The sequence below is a fragment of the Pongo abelii genome, chromosome 8 (genome assembly GCF_028885655.2).
Source record: "Pongo abelii isolate AG06213 chromosome 8, NHGRI_mPonAbe1-v2.0_pri, whole genome shotgun sequence".
NCBI classification, from domain to species: domain Eukaryota; kingdom Metazoa; phylum Chordata; class Mammalia; order Primates; family Hominidae; genus Pongo; species Pongo abelii.
The window spans coordinates 12,147,385-12,162,860 of record NC_071993.2 but is presented as its reverse complement, the minus strand read 5'-3'; the positions used below and the strand labels follow the sequence as shown (position 1 = coordinate 12,162,860).

Here is a 15,476-nt window from a genome sequence, read left to right as displayed (position 1 = left end):
AGACGGGGTTTCACTGTGTTAGCCAAGATGGTCTCGATCTGGCTAACAGATCTGCCCTCGTGATCTGCCCGCCTCGGCCTCCCAAAGTGCTGGGATTACAGGCGTGAGCCACCGTACCCGGCCTTTTTTTTTGAGACAGTCTTGCTCTGTCGCACAGGTTGGAGTGCAGTGGCATGATCTTGGCTCATGGCAACCTCCGCCTCCCGGATTCAAGCGATTCTCCTGCCTCAGCCTCGCGAGTAGCTGGGACTACAGGAGCGTGCGACCACGCCCTGCTAATTTTTTGTTATTTTTAGTAGAGACGGCATTTCACCATGTTAGCCAGGATGGTGTCGATCTCCTGACCTCCTGATCTGCCTGCCTTGGCCTCCCAAAGTGCTGGGATTACAGGCATGAGCCACTGCCCGGGCCTCAAAACATCTTTAATGCGTTCTTTTATAGTGTAATTCTTTTTTTTTTTTTTTTTTTGAGACAGAGTCTCACTCTGTTGCCCAGGTTGGAGTGCAGTTGCGAGATCTTGGCTTACTGCAGCGTCAGCCTCTGACTCCCAGGTTTAAGCAATTCTCCTGCCTCAGCCTCCCAAGTAGCTGAGATTACAGGTGCCCACCACCACGCCTGGCTGATTTTTGTATTTTTAGTAGGGACGGAGTTTCACCATGTTGGCCAAGCTGGTCTCGAACTCCTGACCTCAGGTGATCCACCTGCCTCCCAAAGTGCTGGGAGCCACCACAGCTGGTCTTATAGTGCTAATTCTTTAAATAATTCTTTGTGTATAATTGTTTTTTTTCTCTTTGCCCATTGCTTTTATTTGTTTCACATTTTATATCCTTCCCAAACATACTATATTTTTCATAGTAGCATTATATGTCTTACCTAGTTAGCTTGCCAGTTGGCAGAATGTTTTTTAATTTTAATCTAGTCAGTATCCTCTGCTCTACGACATTTGTTATCAACCTACAGTACTGGGCTTCTCATTAAGATAATACTTGTTATCGTTAGTCGTTAGTAAAATGTCTTTATGTGTTTTTTTTTTTTTTTTTTTGAGTCTTGCTCTGTCACCCAGGCTAGAGTGCAGTGGCCCGTTCTTGGCTCACTGCAACCTCTGCCTCTTGGGTTTAAGCATTGTGCCTCAGCCTCCTGAGTAGCTGGGACTACAGCTGAGCGCCATCACGCCCAGCTAATTTTTGTATTTTTAGTAGAGGTGGGGTTTCGCCATATTGGCCAGGCTGACCTTGAACTCCTGACCTCAGGTGATCTGTCTGCTTTGGCCTCCCAAAGTGCTGGGATTACAGGCATGAACCACCATGCCCGGCCAGTAAAATGTCTTTAAAAGTAGTGAAAGGCCTTTTGAATCTTGTAGATTGTTATACTTAGATAATTTTTTTCATTGGCTTTTTACTCTTAGGGGATTTGTGTATAATGCTTCAAAATATAGAGAGTATTTTATTTATTTGTTTGTTTTTATATAGAGAAAAAGAAGAATCCGTTCAGCTTCATCAGGAAGCTTGGGAACGACATCATTTAAGAAAGGAACTTCGTAGCAAAAACCAAAATGCTCCAGACAGCCGGCCAGAGGAAAACTTCTTTAGCCGCCTTGACTCAAGTTTGAAGAAAAATACTGCTTTTGTCAAGAAACTAAAAACTATTACGGAACAACAGAGAGACTCCTTGTCCCATGATTTTAATGGCCTAAATTTAAGCAAATACATTGCAGAAGCTGTAGCTTCTATCGTGGAAGCAAAACTAAAAATCTCTGATGTGAACTGTGCTGTGCACCTCTGCTCTCTCTTTCACCAGCGTTATGCTGACTTTGCCCCATCACTTCTTCAGGTCTGGAAGAAACATTTTGAAGCAAGGAAAGAGGAGAAAACACCTAACATCACCAAGTTAAGAACAGATTTGCGTTTTATTGCAGAATTGACAATAGTTGGGATTTTCACTGACAAGGAAGGTCTTTCCTTAATCTATGAACAGCTAAAAAATATTATTAATGCTGATCGGGAGTCCCACACTCATGTCTCTGTAGTGATTAGTTTCTGTCGACATTGTGGAGATGATATTGCTGGACTTGTACCAAGGAAAGTAAAGAGTGCTGCAGAGAAGTTTAATTTGAGTTTTCCTCCTAGTGAGATAATTAGTCCAGAGAAACAACAGCCCTTCCAGAATCTTTTAAAAGAGTACTTTACATCTTTGACCAAACACCTGAAAAGGGACCACAGGGAGCTCCAGAATACTGAGAGACAAAACAGGTGATTTTCAAATGTTTCTCAGAGTTGAGAATTTATTTTGGAGCTCATACTTAAAAATGTTTAAAGTCTTCATGCCACTGAAAGAACTTATGGAAAAGGGCTCCTTACAGGTGATTTCTTAACATTCCAGGAAAATTTCAAAGTAGAACAGTCTGAGTACTCATGTTTTAATGTGAGTCTACAATAGATTTTGTTGCTGATTTAAAAAAAATCTGCCAAGTAGATGGTGATTTTCGCTTTGTGGATGTGTATTCTTTCTGTGATTTTAAACACTTCTTAATAATTGAGGGGTAAATTTTCCTTTTCTGTCACTTAAACTTACCTGCTAATATTTTTCTGTGTGCTTTAACGTTCTCTCTACAACAGGTTTGCTTTCATTGTTTTGTATTTTAAGTTCTTTATGTCACTGTTGCTCTTAAAATGAGTCATTAATTACCAGTGGTATTTCAGATTAGAGTTTTGGGAAATAATGCACAAAATTAGCTGTGAAAAAATTTCTTAAATGCAACTACAAAACTCATTTGTAGGAGTCTTCTTCCTGGGGGCATTCATTTAAAATTCTAAAGGAGGAATGTACTGTGCCTGTGGTAATTGGTGAAAAGACCTGACTTTGGGGCCAATTTTAATTGTTACAAGGTATTGTAGACTACTGTGTAGTATTTGTACCTGAGGAGCAACAAGAAGCTAGAAGTTGATGGAGTTGCTGGGCATTAGGTCAATTTCTATGGAGGATGGATTTGGAGGGGGGCTGAGGGAGTATAGAAAAGAGGTAATAGCCATAGCACGTGGCTGAGTATTAAACTATTTTAATATTTCTACAACTAGTTATATTGCATGGTTGAGAATCTGAAATTACTGTTGATCAGAAATTTGTGTAGGAGGAGATCCTTTTCTAGTTTCATAAGTCTGTGGTAGGGGAGGAGTGGTTTAAGTAGTTACCACTAGAAGATGATTGACCTGAAGATTGAACAGGAATAGTGTATGCCAGTAGTACAGTTAGGGCAGGCTCAAGGTGGAGACTGTGTGGTTACATCTTTGTGGCTAAGGTCACTCAGAGGTGAGAATTTAAAATGGCAGTGGTGTTATCAGTAGTTCTTTTAGGAAAAAGGAAAAGGCTTATCCTTGTTTTGTGTTTTGATTTGCGAGGACTGGTTTAAACTTTGAAGAGGCAACCTGAGAGTGTACTTGTACCATCAGTAATGGACTAAAAAGGATTATGGTGGTGCTTTATTCATACTTCTCACTTACTTAGGGCTTAATTATGATTTCCATATGCTTTGTGAATTTCATAGTCCTTTGCTCATACATTCTACCTAATACATCATAACTGATTTGTGAATATGCTAATAGTATGCTAATGATTGATTAGTTCTTGGCTACTTTGAGGGTGTATGTGTGTGTATTTGCTTTTGATTGGACTCAGAATCTTGGAGAGCGGAGAGATTCTACGATGTTTTAATCCAATCCATTCGCCTTTCCAAAGTAGGAATACATTTTATAGATTATCTAACAGATAAGATTATTTTTCCTCTGAATACTTCCCAAAGGAGCTCAGTTCTCTCGGTGCCATTGTACTGTTGGTGCCAAACACTTATGGGCTAGAAATTCTTTGTTACATCAGGTGGAAATTTAACTTGCCACAAAATGGTTCCCTTTGATTTGATTCTTTTTTCTGGTCTGGATGGAATACAGGTACTTGAAGTAGGAAATCTATGAACTTTTAACCTGTTCACAATTTAATGAAACACAGAAAGTGAGAGTGAGCATTTAGAAATTATTATAGGAATTTTCAGGCTGGGCACGGTGGCTCACACCTGTAATCCCAGCACTTTGGGAGGCCAAGGCGGGTGGATCACCTGAGGTCAGGAGTTCTAGACAAGCCTAGCCAACATGGTGAAACCCCGTCTCTACTAAAAATACAAAAATTAGCCGGGCATGGTGGCAGGCCCCTATAATCCCAGCTACTTGTGGGGGACTAAGGCAGGAGAATCACTTGAACCCGGGAGGCGGAGGTTGCAGTGAGCCGAGATTGTGCCATTGCACTCCAGCCTGGGGGACAAGAGCGAGACTTCGTCCTAAAAAAATAAAATAAAATAAAGTTTATAGGAATTTTCAGTGGTCATGGTATTCTTACTGTATTTTTACAGAAGTGTCCAATGGTTGGGGAAGGAAAGGTGGCCCTTTACCACAGATGGTTTGAGGAACACCGGTAGAGGACATATGTGTCCACTTTTATTCCCATGACAGTATCTCAGATATTCAGACTGCCGTGATGTTTCCCTTTTCTCTTCTCCATGTTAAATAAATAACCTCCAGTTATTTCAGTTTGCTCCATGATTTCCAGACACTTCACTACTCTTAGGATACGTGTTTTGGATGCATTCTTTTCTATCTGTGACCTAAAATTGCCTTAGTTTTTATAGCTACCTTGTTGTTCTTTTGGTTTTTGTTAAACTTATTTGCACTAAAGCTTTATTTCTCATATGAACTGCTGACAAGCTACTTCTTCTTCACCTTAAACTAGTGAAATACAATTTTTAAAGCCTAAATGTGTACTTGCTTATCTCTGTTAAACTTTATTTAGATGTTTTTGGTATATTATTTTAGCTTTATGAAAGCTTTGGATATTGAATACATGTGTATTATTAATAGTACTGGCTGGGTGCAGTGGCTCACGCCTGTAATGTCAGCACTTTGGGAGGCTGAGGCAGAAGGATCGCTTGAGCCCAGGAGTTTGAGACTAGCCTGGGCAACATGCTGAAACCCCATTGCTACAAAAAATATAAAAATTAGCTGGGTGTGGTGGCATGCGCTTGTAGTCTCAGCTACTTGGGGGCTGAGGTGGGAGGATCAGTTGAGCCTGGAAAGTCGAGACTGCAGTAAGCCATGATCGCACCACTGCACTCTAGCCTGGGCAACAGAGAGAGACCCTGTCTCGAAACAAAAACTGAATAGTGCTTATCTTCTGGTCACATTCAGCTTTGATAAGCAGCTTTTCTATTTTATTATTCAAGTCATTGATAAAAATTTGAAAAGGATGTAGTTAAGAATACAGCTTTGTGGCCTTTCCTTAGAAACTTTTATCCATTTGATACAGAACTATTAATCCACAGTTATTTGAGAAGTTTACTTACGTAGTGTAAACTGACCTTAGTATGGTCACAGCCTATTTATTTATTTATTTATTTATTTATTTATTTAGAGATGGAGTCTTGCTCTGTCTCCGAGGCTGGAATGCAGTGTCATGATCTTGGCTCACTGCAACCTTTGCCTCCCGGGTTGAAGCAATTCTTCTACCTCAGATTCCCAAGTAGCTAGGATTACAGGCCTGCGCCGCTACACCCAGCTAATTTTTGCATTATTAGTAGAGATGGGGTTTCGCCATGTTGGCCAGGCCGGTCTCAAACTCCTGACCTCAGGTGATCTGCCCACCTCGGCCTCCCAGAGTGTTGGGATTACAGGTGTCAGCCACCGTGCCCAGCCATCACGGCCTTTTTATGATGGGAGACTTTGCTCATTTAGATGTAATGATTTGAGGATGTGAGAATCTTAATCACCATGTAGAAAATAATTGGCATATGGCTTAATAAATCACTCATGCCTTAGGATAGCTTCAACTTGAGCAGCCACTATAGAGAAGATGCAGATACGTGACTGAGTGAAAAAGACGTGAGGAATGGATTAGTGCACAATCCCTACTTGGCCTAATGATAGTTTCCTACCTTCTGCGAGGGTACATTATGGTGTTCTGCTAAAATGATCATTTTGTCCCTCCCAGTCATTATCCAGTAGCTGTGTTGTTTTTTTTTTTTTTTTAATTTTTTTTTTGTGTGTGTGTGTGTGACAGGGTCTCCCTCTTACCTGGGCTAGAGTGCAGTTGTGTGATCATGGCTCAGCGTAGCCTTGACCTCCTGGGGCTTAAGGGATCCTCCTACCTCAGGCTCTCAAGTAGCCGAGACTACAGGCATGTGCTACCATGCCTGGTTAATTTTTTAATTTTTTTACAGAGAGGGAGCTCCCTATGTTGCTCAGGCTGATCTCAAACTTCTGGGGTCAAGCGATCCTCCCGCCTGGCCTCCCAAAGTGTTAGGATTATAGGTGTGAGCCGCTGTGCTCGGTGCCACCCCACCTTTAATTAATAAATAAATAAATAAATAAATTTTTTGAGACAGGGTTTCACTGTGTTGCCCAGGCTGGAGTACAGTGGCGTGATCTCGGCTCGCTGCAACCTCCACCTCCTGGGTTCAAGCAATTCTCCTACCTCAGCCTCCTGAGCAGCTGGGACTACAGGCACATGCCACCACACCCAGCTAATTTTTGTATTTTTAGTAGAGACGGAGTTTTGCCATGTTGCCCAGGCTGGTCTAGAACGCCTGACCTCAGATGATCTGCCTGCCTTGGCCTCCCAAAGTGCTGGGATTATAAGCATCAGCCACTGTGCCCGCCCCCATCCCAACCTTTAAAAAAATTTTTGTAAACATAGAGATATGGTCTCACACTGTTGTCCAGGCTTGCCTCGAACTCCTGGGTTCAGGCAATCCTCCTGCCATGGCCTCCCAAACTTCTGGGTTTACAAGTGTGAGCCACTGCACTTCTCATCTAGTAGGTGTTTTGAGGTTTTTCTACGTCATAGGACTAAATAATGGGCAATAGTTCTTCCAGTAAGGTTTCGCTGAGGTGTGATAAAGCAAGAAAACTAAGCTAGCTGATATTTAAGATTCCTACGTAGTTAAATTTCTTTAAGCCTTTTATTCAATATCTTTTATTATTTTATTTTGTTTTTTTGAGACAAGGTCTCACTCTGTCACCCAGGCTGAAGTGCAGTGACAGGCTGAAGTGCTCACTGCAGCTTCCACCTCCTGGCTCAAGCAATCCTCCTCCATCAGCCTCCTGAGTAGCTGGGACCATAGGCACGAGCCACCACACTTGCCTAATTTTTTGTATTTTTGGTGGAGACGGGATTTCTCCATGTTGCCCAGGATGGTCCCAAACTCCTGAGCTCAAGCCGCCCGCCTGCCTGGGCCTCCCACAGTGGTGGGATTACAGGCATGAGCCTCTGTGCTTGGCCAATATCTTTTTTTTTTTTTAGATGGAATCTTGCTCTGCCGCCCAGGCTGGAGTGCAGTGGCACGGTCTCAGCTTATCACAACCTCCACCTCCCGGGTTCAACCGATTCCCTTGCCTCAGCCTCCCGAGTAACTGGGATTACAGGCATGCACCACCACGCCCAGCTAATTTTAATTATGTATTTTTTTTTTTTTTTTTTTTTTTAGTGGAGAGGGGGTTTCACCATGTTGGCCAGGATGGTCTCTATCTCTTGACCTCGTGATCTGCCCGCCTTGGCCTCCCAAAGTGCTGGGATTACAGGTGTGATCCACCACACCCAGCAGAATATTATTTTTTGTTATACATTTTGGTTAAGTGATTGACTTGGTGAGTTATAATTATTATAAATTTAAAAATGTCATCCAGTAGTGTTTGCCTATTTGGAATTAATAGCCTTACTTTCTCGGTGAGTTTTGCCTTTTATAATGTTAAGTGCTCTTTGTATGCTTTGAAATGCTTTGTACTTTGAAATATTGTAGAGGTCCTGTTAGTATATTTTGGGCATTTAATTGGATGAAGAAATGATTTAATTTTCATGGCTATAACTCAATTATGTTACAGAATTTGTTTCTTTCTGTATAGTGAAATCATGAATTCAGGTAGTAGGCCAGAATTCTTGTTTGAATAATCTCAAAATATCTTTATTCCTTTTTTTCTCCCTAATTGGTGGAAGTGGTAACAAGTTTCTCTTCAGCACCCCTGACTTAGTACCCTCATGATTGCAGGCTTAGTCTAACAGCAGTGAGTTGACAAAGTTCAGGAAAAAACATTTAAGTAGAATGCAGACTTTTTCGTCTGCCTGTTGTTAAAAAAAAAAGTCAGAAGTTTCTTTTATGAATGCTAATTCTTGAGGCATTATTGACTGATACTGAAACTTAAAAACACATCAGCCAATAATGAAATGGTACTGCTTTTACTTTCACTTTCCTTCCAGGTGAGTTGTACCTTGCTTCACAGGTAGGTTGTTTAATTAAGTGGTAGTATTTAAGCACAATTAAGATGTTACTTCTCTGTACTTTAGATTTAGTGTTATAGCTGTAATGTTCTAAGAGCTCTAAAATTATCTCCTAGATATTCTAATTGTGTTTAAATGACTTTGCTGTAGTAGTACCCATTTTAATGGGTACAGTTTTGCTTTGCTATGTTCTAGAGTCTTTTTATAAGATTATGAGACATCCATAAACAAATTAATTCTAAAATGAAACCAAAAGAAAATCTAAGATAATTTTTTTTTTTTTTTTTTTTTTTTTTTTTTGAGATGGAGTCTCCCTCTGTCTCCAGGCTGGAGTGCAGTGGCATGATCTCAGCTCACTGCAACCTCCGCCTCCCAGGTTCAAGCAATTCTCCTGCCTCAGCCTCCCAAGTAGCTGGGACCACAGGCACATGCCGCCACGCCTAGCTAATTTTTTATGTTTTAGAAGAGACAGGATTTCACCGTGTTGCCCAGGCTGGTCTCGAACTCCTGAGCTCATGCAATCTGCCCTCCTCGGCCTCCCAAAGTGGTAGGATTACAGACGTGAGCCACTGTGCTGGAGTCTCGCTCTGTCACCCAGGCTGGAGTGCAGTGGCACGACCCTGGCTCACTGCAACTTCCACCTCCTGGGTTCAAGTGATTCTCCTGCCTCAGCCTTCTGAGTAGCTGGGACTACACGCACCTGCCACCACACTCGACTAATTTTTGTATATTTAGCAGAGACAGGGTTTCACCATGTTGGCCAGGTTGGTCTCCTGACCTCAAGTGATCAGCCCGCCTTGGCCTCCCAAAGTGCTGGGATTACAGACGTGAGCCACCGCGTCCAGCCAAGAAAATCTAAGATAATTCTAAGGCCAATTTTTATTAAAATTTGACAGAACGCTGGAGGAGATATAAAACCCAGCAGTTTTTCTGGGATCTTCTTCATGATCATTCTTTTAAAGATTATGTCCATGTGTTATATATAATTTTGTATGACTGCACAAGGGCAAAGTTAAAATGAATGTTCTGTATGTTTGTCAAGACTATTTTCCTTTTTAATTTGGCTAATGATTAATAGAATTTGGCATTGAAGTTCTTGCCTTTCCTATATTAGGCTTTGGCACTTTTTTTCTCATGAAAATACCATTTTACATTAACATAATAAATCACACATATGATCCTTTTTTTTGAGACAGGATCTTGCTCTGTCACCCAGGCTGGAGTATCATGGCGCAGTCATAGCTCACTGCAGCCTCGATATCTCCCACCTCAGCCTCCCAAGTCGCTGAGACCACAGGTATGCACCACCACACCTGGCTAATTAAAAAAAAATTTTTTTTTTTGTAGAGACTTGGTTTCATTATGTTGGCCAGGCTGCTCTTGATATCTTGGGCTCAAGTTATCTTCCCGCTTCGGCCTCCCAAAGTGCTGAGATTACAGGCATGAGCACCATACCTGGCCTATGTGATCTTAATTGATCCTAACAGTACCTATATTATATAAATGCCTATACTTTGAAGATGGTAAAACAAAGGTATTAAAGGACTTGCCCAATATAACATGGAAAGTGAGTGATACAGTCAGGTTCTTTTCTTCCACTTCATACTGTACTTTTCACAATTATTTAATATCCATCCATATTTACATTTAGCACTTGTTTTTGAAGTGTACAGTGTATATGTTAGCCGCTCAGTATTTACCAAGTCAAATCCAAACGAGAGAGGGACCCAAAAGAGGAAATAAAATAAGCAGTTCTGTGGTGAAGGCTTGCCTTCATGGACGTGTTTGAGAGACATTTTAACTTCACTATAACGTACAAAGTGGATAATTATAATTTGAAAGGCAGCATAGTCCAATATTTCAGAGCGTGGACTCTGGAGCTAGATAGAGCACTGTCATTTGCACATTCTGCAATCTTGGTCAAGTTGCCTAGCATCTCTGCACTTCAGTTTTCCCATCTGTAAAATGGGCATAACAATAGTTCTGTAACGCTGAGGTAAATGTGAATCATGTAGTGAATTCATATGTGTAAAAGCACTTAATAACAGTGTCTGGCACATTGTAAGTATTTAGTAAATGTTAGTTAGCTTTTATTAATAGATTGCCTGCCTGACCTTTCTGAAAGACATTTGAATGAGAATTTCTCTTTCTGTCTTTTTACGATTTTATACATTTTTATGTTAAACTTCTTAAACTTTAGTAGCTTGGCTGAGGCTGGCGGATCACCTGAGGTCGGGAATTCGAGACCAGCCTGACCAACATGGAGAAACCCCGTCTCTACTAAAAATAAAAAATTAGCCGGGCGTAGTGGCGCATGCCTGTAATCCCAGCTACTCAGGAGGCTGAGGCAGGAGAATGGCTTGAACCCGGGAGGCAGAGGTTGCGGTGAGCCAAGATCATGCCATTGCACTCCAGCCTGGGTGACAGAGCGAAACTCCGTCTCAAAAAAATTTAAAAAAATAAAAATTTATTTTTTAGGATAATACGAAGCAAAAATTAATAAAATGAAGGAAATATTAAAAAGTCAATAATAAAAATGAAAAAATGGAAAAGAAGAAAAAAGTTCTCTTAATATTAGAATTTTTTAGGCATTAATGAATTTTCTTATTTATGATGTATAATGCTTGACTCAAAAATTGACTGGTTTTTTTGGTTGGTTTTATAATATTAAATTAGTAATATAAAAAACATTCAACTGGGCATGGTGGCTCATGCCTGTAATCCCAGCACTTTGGGAGGCTGAGGTGGGCAGATCACCTGAGGTCAGGAGTTTGAGGCCAGCCTGGCCAACGTGGCAAAACCCCGTCTCTACTAAAAATACAAAAATTAGCCGGGTATGGTGGCAGGCTCCTGTAATCCCAGCTATGTGGGAGGCTGAGGCAGGGAGAATTGCTTGAACCTAGGAGGCGGAGGTTGCAGTGAGCCGAGATTGCGCCACTACACTCCAGCCTGGGCAGCAGAGTGAGAATCCATCTCAAAAACAAAACAAAAGAAACACTCCATAAAATCAAGGACTGACGTATTTTAGAGATTCTTCTGGACAGTGATGTCTCACGTATGTTGCAGAAAGGAGGGCAATTTTTTTTTGTATTTTTATAACAAAGCGTAAGAGTTGGCATTAATTTTGTTCTCATTACTTACTGTTTATATCTGTAAAAGGGGACAAGTACCTCTCTAGTATGCAATGATACTGCAGGAGGGAATGCACTAATTTATAAGACATGTAGTAGTGTGACAGGCATTGGCGAACTATGGCTTGTGGGCCAGATTAAGCCTATGACTAGTTTTTCTACAGCCTGTCACCTAAGAATGGTTTTTACTTTTTTAAATGGTTGAAAAATAGTCAAAAGTAGAATGTTTTGGGAAGCATGAAAATGATTTGAAGTTCAAATTTCAGTGTTCATAAATAAAATTTTTATTATAGTCACCCTCATTTGTTTACATATTGTCTGTGGCAGCTTTTGTGTTACGTTAGCAGAGTTGAGTAGTTTCATCAAAGACCAAATGGTCTGCAGAGACTGAAATATGTATTGTTTGGCCCTTTACAGAAAAAGTTTGCTGACCTCTACTTTATGACATTCTCAAAAGAATGGCTTAAATTCAGCTTTATGTAATTGATGTATTTCTAAAAAGGCAATAATTAAAATATGTGATGAGATCATATTTTCAGCTTGATTTTGGTTATATTTTCAGTGATACATTCCCATGGAATTCACATGAGAAATTTTGGTCATGTTTTTTGATAACATTGATGTAAAGCAGAGATACTTGTTGGTCAGATGTGTTGTGTAATATTTAGTTCCCTCACATGGGTTTTCAAAAACAATTAAACTGAAAACCTTTTCCTATGAGTTTCATAAAGTTACAAAAAATACCCTGACATTTTTAGTACCTACATTTAAACATGTTTAATTTCATTAGAATTTCTAAATGATCCTTGGGTTTATTTATTTATTCATTTATTTTTTGAGGCAGGGTCTCACTCTGTCACCCAGGCTGCAGCACAGTGGCACAGTCATGGCTTACTGCAGCCTCGACCTCCTGGGTTCAGGTGATCCTCCCACCTCAACCTCCTGAGTAGCTAGGACTGTAGGTGCCCACCACTGCATCCAACTGATTTTTGTTTTTTTTGTTTTTGAGACGGAGTCTTGCTCTGTCCCCCAGGCTAGAGTGCAGTGGTGCGATCTTGGCTCACTGCAACCTTCGCCTCCCGGATTCAAGTGATTCTCCTGCCTCAGCCTCCTGAGTAGCTGGGATTACAGGTGCATGCCACCATGCCTGGCTAATTTTTGTATTTTTAGCAGAGATGGAGTTTCACCATGTTGGTCAGGCTGATCTTGAACTCCTGACTTCGTGGTCCACCCGCCTCAGCCTCCCAAAGTGCTGGGATTACAGGTGTGAGCCATAGCACCTGGCCAATTTTTGTATTTTTTTGTAGAGATGGAGTTTCACCATGTTGGTCAGGCTGATCTTGAACTCCTGACTTCGTGGTCCACCCGCCTCAGCCTCCCAAAGTGCTGGGATTACAGGTGTGAGCCATAGCACCTGGCCAATTTTTGTATTTTTTGTAGAGATGGAGTTTCACCATGTTGGTCAGGCTGATCTTGAACTCCTGACTTCGTGGTCCACCTGTCTCAACCTCCCAAAGTGCTGGGATTACAGGTGTGAGCCATAGCACCTGGCCAATTTTTGTATTTTTTGTAGAGATGGAGTTTCACCATGCTGCCCAGGTTGGTCTCGGACTTGTTGGCTCAAGCAGTCCGCCCTCCTTGGCCTCCTAAAGTGCTAGGATAACAGGCTTTAGCCACTGTGCCTGGCTGATCCTTGGGTTTTTAAATGTTCAGGCACTATAATGAGTTGTTTCTCTGCTTCGTCTGTATATTGTCTTACTGCATGCTGTGGATTTAGTCAGTTCAGTAAATGTGTATTACTTAGATGTCAAAGAAAGGATATATGGCTACATATGTCAATTTTATATATAACAGAAGTCATATTGTATTAATTGGTATTCTGTCCTGCTAACCGAGGGCTCAGTATAAGATATCATTAAAAACAAAACAAAACAAAAGAAAAAATCTGGGGGTTGGAGGGCTAGGGGAGGGATAACATTAGGAGAAATGCCTAATGTAGATGACAGGTTGATGGGTGCAGCAAACCACCGTGGTACGTGTATACCTATGTAACAAACCTGCACGTTTTGCACATGTATCCCAGAACTTAAAGTATAATAATATTAAAAAAAATGGGAGTAAAAGGCTTATGGAGCTATAAAATGAACAAACAAAACCCAAAATCTAAACTTTTCTTGAGGACTATTCTCACTGAATGGTAACTTAAGTACACACTCATTAGTTAGGTAAGTTAGTGCTGTTAATGCATTTGATCATGGAATCAAGGGGAGGGTAAGGCGTATCAGTGAAGCTTTAAAGTTTTAGTTTGGTTCCAGCAGGACTGGAGAGGAACTGGAAAGCAGACTCAGGGAACCATCATAGAATGAAATCACTTTTAACGGACTCAGCGCAAAGTCACAGGCAAATCCACATGTGAAAGTGAGGTAAAGGACAGTTCATTTTTGTTTTCATAAGGTAGTCATCACCTTGCTACTGCTTATATGTTGGAAATCCTTAGTGTGATTATTATGTATCTCAATGGACGGGATGTTTGTTCTTTGGATGACCAGAATGTCAGAACTTGTTAGGAGAAATAAAGTTTTGGGTTATGTTATTCTGAGATATATTTTCTGATTTCAAATATGAAATAATGTTGCATAGTAATTGTCATTAGGGGTTTTGAAATCTCTTAGAACCATTATTATCCCTTTAATATAATTTGCTTCAGAATAAACTCTTCAGTTTTTGTTCTTTAATTTTTTTTCAAACTAAAGTGCCATGGAATAAACTCTTCAATTTTTACCTGTTAACATTTTTCTTAATACATTGCAGATTTTTTTTTTTTTCCGAGATGGAGTCTCGCTCTGTTGCCCAGGCTGGAGTGCAGTGGTGCAATCTCAGCTCACTGCAACCTCAGCCTCCTGAGTTCAAATGATTCTCCTGCCTCAGCCTCCCAAGGAGCTAGGATTACAGGCACCCACCATCGTGCCCAGCTAATTTTTATGTTTTTGTAGAGACGAGTTTTCACCATGTTGGCCAGGGTGATCTTGAACTCCTCACCTCAGGTGATCCGCCTGCCTCGGCCTCCCAAAGTGCTGGGATTATAGGCATGAATCACCGTGCCCGGCCCTACATTGCAGATATTTTTAAGTAACTTACTTCTTTTTCTTTTTTTTTTTTAGACAGTCTCGCTCTGTCGCCCAGGCTGGAGTGCAGTGGTGCAATCTTGGCTCACTGCAACCTCTGCCTCCCAGGTTCAAGTGATTCTCCTGCCTCAGCCTCCCAAGTAGCTGGGATTACAGGCACCTGCCACCACACCCAGCTAATTTTTGTATTTTTAGTAGAGACAGGGTTTTGCCATATTGGCCAGGCTGGTCTCAAACTCCTGACCTTGTGATCCTCCCACCTCGGCCTTCCAAAGTTCTGGGATTACAGGTGTGAGCCACCGTGCCCAGCCTAAGTAACCTACTTCTGAGCATTACTTATTTGAGTATTTTATTTAATTTTGGCCGAGTGTGTGGCTCACACCTGTAATCCCAACATTTTGGGAGTTTGAGGTGGGAGGATTGCTTGAGGCCAGGAGTTTGAGACCAGCTTGGCCAACATAGCCAGACTCCTGTCTCTACGAAAAATAAAAGTAAATTTAAAAAAATTTTTTTTAATGACTTTTCATTTCCAAGATGAGTTCTATTAGAACTTCTGATTAAAAGTTTTAATAAGCTCATTCAGAGTGCTAATGTTGTGTCTTTCATAGGTATGAATATGTTAAAATGATATGGGTTTTTGTTTTAATTTTTAAAATTCATTCGCAAAATTACTGAAAAAATGTTGTTTGTGTTTGTAACAGTAGTCTGAAACACATGTTTGAAGAGGGGGAAACATGCTCTCTAATGACAATAGTTTTAGAGAAGCACTTTTTAGCCTGGATTATTATGGTTAAACTATTTCAACATTTTACTAATGTGTTGGTAGAATGATACCTAATGTATATTTAAATCATAAGAAAATGAAATTTCTCATTTTAGACCCTAATAGACCAGATTTGAAAAGAGGAAG

At 40.7% G+C, this 15,476-nt stretch overlaps 1 protein-coding gene across 1 annotated transcript in view; it reads left to right on the top strand.

Annotated features, from left to right (window-relative positions):
• UPF2 (UPF2 regulator of nonsense mediated mRNA decay) overlaps positions 1–15,476 on the top strand; it is a 123,096-nt gene that overhangs the window by 11,585 nt on the left and 96,035 nt on the right. The window contains exon 3 of the mRNA XM_024253821.3: positions 1,470–2,249. Within this exon, the coding sequence (XP_024109589.1) occupies positions 1,470–2,249 (780 nt within the window). The remainder of the gene's footprint in view (positions 1–1,469; positions 2,250–15,476) is intronic.